The 11,511-nt window shown below is 41.5% G+C and overlaps 1 protein-coding gene across 1 annotated transcript in view; it reads right to left on the reverse strand.

Moving 5' to 3' along the window:
- CFAP58 (cilia and flagella associated protein 58) overlaps window positions 1-11,511 on the reverse strand; it is a 112,354-nt gene that overhangs the window by 100,263 nt on the left and 580 nt on the right. Inside the window, exons 2-5 of the mRNA XM_081252928.1 lie at window positions 6,159-6,440; window positions 3,525-3,673; window positions 1,215-1,371; window positions 140-334 (exon numbers count right to left, since the gene is read on the reverse strand). Coding sequence (XP_081109054.1) covers window positions 140-334; window positions 1,215-1,371; window positions 3,525-3,673; window positions 6,159-6,440 — 783 coding nt within the window. The remainder of the gene's footprint in view (window positions 1-139; window positions 335-1,214; window positions 1,372-3,524; window positions 3,674-6,158; window positions 6,441-11,511) is intronic.

Genomic DNA, 11,511 nt, shown 5'->3' on the forward strand with positions numbered 1-11,511 from the left:
CAAAGACCAAACACGGTACAGTGCTACGTGCTGTGTTACCAACATCTGCAGTGAAGGGAGTTTGCTGCTTTCCAAAGAAAATTCAAAAATCCCCGTTCTTGTCTGGCCAGGCCCCGTGGTGCAACCCTGCCCAGCCCACCTTCTGCTCCCTCAGCTGCTGCTCCAGCTTCTGAAGCTCCTCCTTGCTCTTCTGCATGTACTGCTGCAGGGCCTTGATTTCTGTCTGCCTGGTGTCCATGTCCGTCTGAATCTGCTTGAGCTCTTTCTCTAGTTTTTCCTTCTTCCGAGTCTCCCGCAGAGCTTCGTTCTGACGTTGCTGGATTTCTTGTTGGAACTACAGGCACAGAAAGGACGATGGGGGTTGGGGTGTGGGAGATGAGCCCCTTAGGACGGGTCTCCACCAGCCGAGCTTCTCCCTCTCTCAGATATTTTCAGCGCAATGACTCTGAAGTAGTATTTCTCCTGTAGGAGAGTCATCTTTGAACTGCAATGTTCAAACTTTTCAAGAATATTCTGTATTGTTTTTCAGAGCCTTGGCACCAAACAGCCACCCCGATGGTGGGAACAAATCCACAAAGAAATGTATAAAATCCAGTTAAATACTGGAAGCCCAGAACTCTAGGGAAGTCAAACATGGAAAGAATTCATCTAACTCTCCATCAACAGAAACTAAATAAAATGTAGCCAGCTACCCTAAATATGAAAGTGTATTTTCCATGAGTCCTGGATATTGCTAAATATCCTTCTCCTATCTCATGATCAAAGGAGTCTCCTGTTTTTCTCCTCAAGCCTGCGCTTGTGTACCATCTATTCGACTTCTGGTTTTATAGAAAACTATTCAGAAGGATTCAGCTAGATGGCTTCCTTACACAGGAGAAAGGCAGGGGAACTGCTTTCACCATCCCCAGATGCAGGGCGCCCTGGCTGTCACAGGGGACACCTTCTTGGGCCAGAAATGTAAGCAGTGCCCTATCTTGGTAACTTCTCAGACAGAGAATGACTCAAGTAAAACTGCTCTTGCAAAAACAGACCAGAGAAACAAGCCAAACCATGGATGCTTCATTTGGTGACCTGGCTGGGGGGCAGGGGGGGGTGGGGGAGAGGGAGGGTCGTAAATCTGAGAAAGGAACAAGACAGGAAGGGAGCCTGGAGAAGGACAAAACCTCCTTCTGGAAGGTAATGGTCCTTGTCGTGCTCTCCGTGTCCCAGCAGACCTGACTGATGGTCTGCTCTGCCTCTTCCCTGGACCGCTCCATTTCATGTTGCTGTTCAGTGGTCTGAGCTAAGGCCTCTCGTAATTTCACCACTTCTGACAAGAGTTGGTCTCGCTCCTTTGTTACTTCTTCTTTGAGCTTCAACAAACCTTGGATACTAAAAAAGAAGAACATGGGAGTCAGACTAAATGGCCATCTGCTCAGGGAGCCTTCTTATCATCCTCTGAACTCGTTTTCATGGGAAAGACTTATGGTCAAGGATCAACACTATTCAGGTGTGAAAGAGAAAGATCTTTATGCCCTGACGTGGGAGCTGTTTCTGAGTTTTTAACTGAAAAAGAGGATGTTCCAATAATAATATGCATAATATGACCCTTTTTCTTATTTTTAAGCAATGACAGTCTGTGTGTGTGTGTGTGTGTACTATAGGCATTTTTATAGAAGTCTAGAAAAATAGGCATCAAATTGATAACTGGCTATCTCTGAGGAGTGAAATTTAGGGTGGAAGAGTTGGGGGGGCTGATTTCTACTCCTTGCTTTCCACACCCCTGTAGTATTCATTCTGAAAGTAGAAAAACTATGTCTGATAAGACCTGTGCAGCAGAATTCATCTAGAACAAGGCAGCTACTTTAGAGCTGAGAAAGCAGAGAACTTGCACTTGAGACACTTGCAGCTGACAGACATTAAATGGCTGTTGGAAACACAGTAATTCGATAATATGTATTGACCAACAATTTTGATATAATTGTTTAATTAAGAACCTTCAAAACCGCGAACTCTTCTCCATAAACAAGACCTTAAATTTTAAGGTCACTGTAAAGACAGACAGCTACACCTAAGCGCACTGCTGAAGATAAAATTCTGAGTTGGATTGTTTCATCAGTTCTCCTCCTCATCATGTTCTGATTTTCATTAAAACTCCTCCTAACCAAATCAGTTCCCTCATGTTCCTCTTCAACAGTTGCTCTTCAATAGTTGCTCTGATCGTGCATGACTTCTTTAATAAGAAAATAGAGTCCATTATTATGAACACCACATCTTCTGTTTATTTTACCTATTCAACATTTGATAAATGTATCTAGAAAGTATAAGAAACCTAGACAGCAGGTAGATTTAGTTAAGGATGCCTAAGGAAGTGTATGCTCATTCCTGGTTCATTAATTAATGCAAGGTTTTGCATGCCCTACAGAGTGCTAGATTCCTAGAGGGAAGGTAGAGATAGATGTCTCCCCTCAAGGAGTTTACAGCTTAATGGGCAGAGAAGCTCAAATAATTTCAGTACCATGTGATCAGTGCCATACTTGAGGGAGATGTTGGGTCCTATGGAAACAGGGAACACAATGACTCTTCTGCCTGGTCACTGGGTCTGAGGCTTGGGAGGAGGTTGGAACAGAGATGCTGACAGTGATAAAGTTAAGATGGTGTTTAAGATAGGTCTTGAAGGATGAATAGTTGTTTACTGAGTGGAGAAGGGAAGAAAAAGGATCCCTGGCATAGAAAACAGTATGTCCAAAGACATGGAGGCATGAGCAAGCATGGTGCTGCTGGACGTGAGTCTAGCAAGGCTGACTGGGGCAGATCTACAAAGGGTTCTGCAAGACATGTTCAAGACTTTGGGCTTTATCCTTAGGAAATGGGTAGCTGTCGAAGGTGCATATGCTGGAGATGGAAGCATGTAGCTACATGTTTTAGAAGAATAAGTCTGGTATGGAAGATGGTAAAGAGGGGAGATGTCTCCTCAAAGGCAGGGAGAACAGTTAGGAGTCTACTGCCAAATCCAGCAGAGAACAGGGGACCCGCTGCTGATAGGGAGGAGGGGAAGAATGAAGTGATGTTTAGGAGACCGAGTCAACAAGACAAAATGTTAAGGGATGAAGGAGTAACAAGTGTGAAGAGCAACTGTTTTCTGGCCTAGAATCTGAGGTGGTAGGAAGGATAGTGATATGGCTAATCATGGGGCAGGGGGTGTATGGGAGGGGCTGGGAATCTGGGAAGAAAGTCAGCCACTGCACACAAGTTTGAGAGAAATAAAGTTAAAATCTTTACTCATTTTAAAACTGTAGCACTGATTTTATAGAGCCAGAAGTTTGATATAACCATGAATTAGAAGCTCTTGGGCATGGAGAAAAGGAGTATTAAAAAGAAAAAAATGGCAATAGACAGAAAACTATGTCTAGGAACCCAACAAAGTAGAGTCTTGTATTCACAAAGAACATTCAAGATAGTACCAGCAAGCCCCAGGCTGTCTGTTGAAGAAGGAGGCCTCTGCAAAAGCAAGTTCAACATGAATCAAGACGGCTATGACCTACTTGCTGTCCGGGTCCACGGAGAGTCCAGACCCTTGCTTGACTAGTTTGCTTAGGTTCACTATTTCCTCTTTCAGGGCAAGAATCGTCTCCTCTGCCTTCTGCTCTTTGTCATAGGCTGAGTCCACCATCTTCCAAGCCTTTTCAATTTCCTAGGTGGGTCATGGGATATCAGTGAGAAAAACCAAACTAGGTTCCAGATGCAAGCTAAATTGAATAAATAGAATAATAAAACAACTACGTTATAGAAGCTATTTATGGGGAACGAAGATTACCCGTTATACACTATGTATTAAATGTATATTGACTTACTGCATTGTTCAACATGAGTTAGTCAATACTGAAAAGCAGTTTTAAAGAGGGATACTGGCAAAGGATATTTTCTCTTGTGTAGGTAAGTGTGGCCACAGGGCTCACATACTACAGGGGCTGCTATAACTAATGGTATTATTTCTAAACATGTTAAGATAGGCTTACAAAATCGAAAATGAAAGCTTATGTGTTTTCCAAGTCCAGATATTTTATAGGAAAAAAAAAAGGTTTATCACATAAGGAATGGTCTTGGATCCAAGTCCTAAATTTGAAGCTCTTGATAGATTCCATATTAAAAATATATTTTGCCCTCAGGCCCCAGGTGAGCTCGTGGATGGCAAGGTGAACTTTAGAGCCATCCATAGAAATGAGGTCTTGGCTGTCACCAAATTGTACACAACAGCCTTGATAATTCCCATTTCCAGAAACCCAAGCCCAGGCCTTCTCATCAAATGCTTCTAGGGGAAAAACAAAACTATTCTGAATACAAAGTGGAATATTAACAGAAATACTTAAAAGTGAATTACAGCCATTCGAGTACACGGACGAAGGACAGTAAATGTTGCAACAACCTTGAGTTTTGCCCTGACACTTAATTTTCTTGCAAAATTTCATCAAGTGCAATGTGAGTCCTTTTATACAGGTAAGAACCTATATGCTTAAGGTGAAAATATTCTTTTATGTTGACAAGGAATAAAATGAGTGAAAGAAATTATTTAATTAAATAAATTCATGCTATTACATTAGAGAGACAGAGATGATTCTTGGGTAACTGCAGCACATAATTTAGTGATTCAAAACAAAATGTCAGGGCTTCCCTGGTGGCGCAGTGGTTGAGAGTCCGCCTGCCGATGCAGGGGACACGGGTTCGTGCCCCTATCCCGGAAGATCCCACATGCCGCGGAGCGGCTGGGCCCGCGAGCCATGGCCGCGGAGCCTGTGTGTCCGGAGCCTGTGCTCCGCAACGGGAGAGGCCACAGCAGTGAGAGGCCCGCGTACAGAAAAAAAAAAAAAAAAAAAAAAAAAAAACAAAATGTCAGGGGCTTCCCTGGTGGCGCACTGGTTGGGAGTCCGCCTGCCGAGGCAGGGGACATGGGTTCGTGCCCCGGTCCGGGAGGATCCCACATGCCGCAGAGCGGCTAGGCCCGTGGGCCATGGCCGCTGGGCCTGTGCATCCGGAGCCTGTGCTCCATAGCGGGAGAGGCGGCAGTGGTGAGAGGCCTGTGTACCGCAAAAAAAAAAAAAAAAAAAAAAAATGTCAGTTTAAGGGGTATGTTTTTCTGTAGCAACCATATGTACTATTTTTGGCAAAACAAATGAAGGATATTTAAATGAAATATGATTATATGAAGTCTTGTCCAAAGCAAATTCACCAATTATATTTTAATCAATTCATGATTTCCATTTCCAGTTTTTTAATTTACAATAAAAAGTGGGGTCTTTTCTCATCATAACATGATTTAAAGCCTTCTTATATTGGTATTTTGCAAGGAGAAGAAGAAAATAACAATAGAGAGAAAAAGACAGTAAAAATAGTGGTTCCTAAGAAAACAGGTTAGTTACATTTTGCACTAGTCTTGGAACTTCATTAGAATTGGGGTATGTTTAATTGCATGATATCAATTATCTAAAAATATTGCAAATTATTTCTCAGCACTAGGGTTTCAATTATAAATTAAAATATCTTAACCTCTTATCACCCTGCAATCTACAAGGAACATTTGTGTTTTACCTTCAAAATAATGCAACACACTTGAGGATGAAAAAATAAAGTGTAAAAAAATGCCATACTTCCTCAATATCCCTCCCAGACTGAATCCCTGTTCTCGCATTATGAGGAACTGGGACGATCAAGGCAGAAGCAAAGGGGCGATAAGAGGAAAGATCATGAAAACTACCATCTGGAAATTCTCAAGGTAACCTCTCCTAAAACAGTGGAAAATGTAGAAATATGAAAAGATCTTTTACAAGCTATCATCATAAGATATTTAATTACTTATCTTGGGTCAAACAAGACATATTGATATTCCTAATACTATACTTACTTATGGCCAATTGTTTTTGTGAACACAGTATTTCTTAGAAACCAGGCCAGTAAGGTTCTACCTTATTTCCTGCATTGTGAAATTCACTCAAGCTATTTAAGTTCTTTGAAAATTAACATTATTCCCTAGGCTTAATGAATATATAAATCATGTAAATTTTTACTTAATAACTCTTTTACTACCAGCCTAGAGCTGCCAATATAATGACAGGATGATGTTTTAAGTATAGGATGTATTTATGAAAGCTCGCCATTGGTTCCATTTCTAGAAGATCACTGACCTTCTTCAGGGACGTGATGGTGGTCTGATCATCCTGAGAGAGCTTCAGGGCAGTGGCGACCTTCGCGGAATTAACCACGATCTCCGCATTCAGCTCTCTGCACTTGGCCATCAGACGCTTTTCATTGTCATAAGACTTTTTCATGACAGCATGAAGCTTCTCATATTCAACCCTAAATCTCTCCAAACTTTTGTCCTCTGAAAGTTCGCTGAGAACCTCCTGAAAATCCCTTTCTATTTCTTCATACGCAGTTTCCTCCAGCACTAGTTTTTCACTCTTTTCCTGTTCAAAAGGGCAAAGATGGGAATGAAGATTGAAATATTTACCCCATCACTATTCAGGAATGACTTATTATTCATGAATAAAAGACCTTCGTACAAGCAAAATAAAAGCCACTGACAAGCAGACAATTTAAAGCTATATGATGGGAAGGCTCCTTGTTCATCCCCTGATACCTGTATATATGTATACGTAGCACTGGGACAGTAATATTTCCTACCACATAGTGTAAAGGATTAGATTAAATGGGATAATTCATGTTAAACACTTAGCCAAGTGCCCGGCAAACAGCAGGTACTCAACAAATTTCGAGAGCTATTATGATTATTCCAAGCCTGCTTCTTACTGCCCCCAGGACTGCAGAGAGAAGCCACGGTATGTTGAGGTCAGACATAATATAGATACCATGAAACCACACTTACAGTAGAACCCATCCAGAATATGGAATATTCTCTTTTAAAATATTCCATCATTTTTACCCCTTAAAAAATTAGCCTAGGGGCTTCCCTGGTGGCGCAGTGGTTGAGAGTCCGCCTGCCGATGCAAGGGACACGGGTTCGTGCCCCGGTCCGGGAAGATCCCACATGCCACGGAGAGGCTGGGCCCGTGAGCCATGGCCGCTGAGCCTGCACGTCCGGAGCCTGTGCTCCGCAGCGGGAGAGGCCACAACAGTGAGAGGCCCGCGTACCGCAAAAAAAAAAAAAAAAAAAAAAATTAGCCTAGTTCATCTCCACAGGAATTTTGAAATGTCCCCTGGGCAATGGTCATGGGCCTTCTCCACATTTGCTTTCCATGATTAGCTGGGCAGCAAATTATTTAAAATGTAAGCTCAGACATACAGATGTAATTCAAGCAAGTCTGACTACAACTTAGATGATAACCCAGGACTATATGGTTATATATGAATTCTTATTTCCCTAGTGTTATGGGTTCAATTGTGTCACCTAGAAAGATATGTTGAAGTCCCAACTCCCAGTAACTGTGAATGTGACCTTATTTGGAAATAGAGTCATTACATATACAATTAGTTAAGTTAAGGTCATACTGGAGTAGGGTGGGTCCTAATACCATGACTGGTGTCTTTATAAAAAGGGGGAAAATTTGTAACTATGTGGTGTGATGGATGTTAACTAAACTTATTGTGGTAACCACTTCGAAATGTATACATATATGGAACTCCCCTGGCGGTCCAGTGGTTAAGACTCCAAGCTCCCAATGCAGGAGGCACAGGTTCGATCCCTGGTCGGGGAATTAAGATCCCACATGCCGCGTGGCCAAAAAAAAAAAAAAGAAAAAGAGAAATGTATACATATATCAAATCATTACGTCGTACACCTAAAACTAATACAATGTTACATGTCAATTATAACTCAATTAAGAAAGGGTGTGGCATTTGGATACAGACACACCCTACCCCCCACACGAGAACTCCATGTGACCAGTGAAGGCAGACATTAGGCTGGTACAGCTGCAAGCCAAGGAAAGCTAAGGGTTGCTGGCTACCACCAAAAGCTAGGAAGAAGCAAGGAAAGATTTTACTCAGTCTCAGACCATGGCTCTGTGGACACCTTGATTTCAGACTTCGTGGCCTCCAGAACTGTGAAATAATAAATTTCTGCTGTTAAGTCATCCAGTTTGTGGCACTATATTACAGGTGCCCTACTTCTTACTACATACAGCACGATAATAATAAAAAAAGAATGAGTATGGTTAATATATTTACTCAGAAAATACTGATGGAACATCTGCTGTATGTAAGTTGGAATGATGGAGGCTGGAGGAGATATCAAAGTAAGGACTACACGGCCTTCCCATAGGAAATATATACATGAAGAGCTGATGCGGTATGTGGGCAGAAAATGGAAGTATAGAATTTGATACCTGCCATAAAATGGATTCAGAGTTCTACAAGAACCTATAGGAAGACGGAATTACTCCCAGCAGCAAGAATTAAAGCAAATTTCATAAAGGAAGTGGCATTTGAGCAGGCACAAAAGGGAGACTGGAGTTTTCACAGGTAGATGTGAAGAGAAAGTGCATTCCTGTCCCATGGCAAAGCTTGATCAAAGGCTCAGGGACAAGCAGGTATCTAGGATTTGAGATTGGTTAAGAAGCTCAAGTTAGCTTAAAGTACAAGAAATATGATAGGGAAAAGGAAGGAGACTAGACAGGGAGTTAGGGACAGACTGGAGGCCTCGAATGGCATTCTAGGGAATACAGAGTGAATTATTCTGGAAGCCATAGGTAATCACTTAGCCTTTGAGCAAAGAACTGATAAGGTTTGAAAGGTCTTATTTATGACTGCGACATTATGCTTTGATATTCTACACTAAAAAGGACTTTAACATAAAAACTCTATTGCTAACACTGTTGGTGGGAATGTAAATTGATACAGCCACTATGGAGAACAGTATGGAGGTTCCTTAAAAAAACTAAAAATAGAGCTACTATATGATCCAGCAATTCCACTCCTGGGCATATATCTGAAGAAAACCAGAATTTGAAAAGATACATACACCCCAGTGTTCACTGCAGCACTAATTACAACAGCCAGGACATGCTTCTGCAACCTAAATGTCCATCAACAGAGGAATGAATAAACAAGATGTGGTACATATATACAATGGAATATTACTCAGCCATAAAAAAGAATGAAATAATGCCATTTACAACAACATGGAGGTACCTGGAGATTATCATACTGAGTTAAGTCAGACAGAGAAAGACAAATATCATATGATAGCACTTACATGTGGAATCTAAAAAAATGGTACAAATGAACTTATTTACAAAACAGAAATAGAGTCACAGATGTAGAAAACAAACTTATGGTTACCAGGGGGGAAAGAGGGTGGGGAGGGATAAATTGGGAGATTGGGATTGACATATACACACTACTATATATAAAATAGATAACTAATGAGGACCTACTGTATAGCACAGGGAACTCTACTCAATACTCTGTAATGACCTATACGGGAAAAGAATCTAAAAAGAGTGGATATATGTATATGTATAACTGACTCACTTTGCTGTACACCCAAAACTAACACAACATTGTAAATCAACTATACTCCAATAAAAATTAATTAAGACAAACAAAAACAAGAAGCAAGATAATCTAATCCCAATAATAAAGTAAAATTCAAACTCACCCTGAAGATTTTGGGTAAATAGTCTAGTTTACCTTCTGCTTTGACAAGCCTGCCTTGCCCAACATGGAGAAAGTCTACATATTCTTGTTTTTCAAAAACACTTGTACTGGGGCTTCCCTGGTGGCACAGAGCTTAAGAATCCGCCTGCCAATGCAGGGGACACAGGTTCAATCCCTGGTCCGGGAAGATCCCACATGCCGCAGAGCAACTGAGCCCATGTACCACAACTACTGAGCCTGAGCTCTAGAGCCCAAGAGCCACAACTACTAAGCCCACGTGCTGCAGCTACTGAAGCCCATGTGCCTAGAGCCCATGCTCTGCAACAAGAGAAGCCACGGCAATAAGAAGCCCGTGGACCGCAACGAAGAGTAGCTCGCGCTCGCCACAACTAGAGAAAGCCCGCGTGCAGCAACGAAGACCCAATGCAGCCAAAATAAATAAATACAATAAATTTATTTAAAAAAAAACACTTGTACTCTTGATTACACTTCTAAATATGATATTCAAACAAAACAGAGTCCACATCTTAAAACAGATGTGGAGTCACAAGCATATCTATATAGCATTTTGCATAACAGCATTATACTAACGTTAAACTCAACATAGGTTTTCTTCCTGACTAAAAAGGAGATGATCGCAAAGATCACAATATAGCGATTCCACAGAGGAGGAAAAATCATATTAAGGAATGGTGGTGCTGCTCTGTACTTTCCCCTTGTTGATGCTAAACATGAACACACACAAACATTTATCACGGCAATGTTCTAGGTTCCATCCCTGTAAACGGTATTAATGTCAACACTTGATCACTAGCCTAATGATTTGTTCACAGGAAAGGTTTTCCCTGTACATTTGGCACTTAGCACAGGAATGGAAAAATATCAAAGAAAGAAAAGTTTTAAAGAAACTTTTATGAACAGAAGAGATTTGTTTATGTTGCCATTTTAAAATATACCGCTATTAAAAGCAAAGCAAAACTAATCTCTTAGCTGTGACCAATAACCAGTCGGTATCTACACTGTTACAGCATATAATGCTATCTAATTCAGAAGGATGATTTCAACATGAATTGATCAGAAAGGAACTGTGATGCTCCTTCATACGACACCTATCTACTGAGTGTTTACGACTAGCCAGGCAATGTTCTAGGTGCTGGGAGTACCAATTAGTGAAGAGAAGGAAAAGGAAAAAGGAAAAGAGAGCTGCAGTGAAAAATGAGACCAGCATGGAAATGCCAACTTATGAAAGCAGAAGTGAGAAAAACTTGGCTGAGGTCAATTGAAAATAAAAATAAAAGAAACGAAGGAATGACAGGAGATTGTGAAAGGGAAGAGAGACTGGGAAATAACTAGTTTATATAGTATTTGTATCAGGGGCTTACACAGGGAAAATGAAGAAGAATGAAATACACCAGGATGACTAGTGGGGGAGAAAAGGAGAAAATACTCAAAAGGAAACAATGGAAAAATTAAAGGAGAACTAGAAGGAGCAGGAGGAAATGGAAAGAAAAGAGACATGAATGAGTGTGGGCACCAGAAATAAGAAGTGTGGCTGCAGGATGGATGCAAGAGAGAGATGCCAGTGATGGAGCCTGGGGAGGGAGGAAGATGGAGAGTATGAGAGGGATTGTATGATAAGGAAAGGAGAGAGTGGTTGACCACAGGAAGATGGAGTTTGCAAGGGGGGGACTAGATGTGGAGGAGATGGAATGATGAGGGGTTGTGAATGGTGTAGAGGAGACCAGAGAAGGAACTGGAACGGGGTGGGGGGGGCATGATGGTGGTGAGAGAAGCTAGCACCAGGGCTGGCTTCATGGGTGTGTGAACTATTCAGTTGCACGGGGCTCCTTGCTCAGAAGTACCCTACCCATCGCTTCTCGGCCTTTTGGCTAAGATCAAGTGTAGAAGTGCCCTACCCTT

This window comes from Mesoplodon bidens (genome assembly GCF_964165515.1).
Source record: "Mesoplodon bidens genome assembly, chromosome: 1".
Taxonomy (NCBI): Eukaryota; Metazoa; Chordata; class Mammalia; order Artiodactyla; family Ziphiidae; genus Mesoplodon; species Mesoplodon bidens.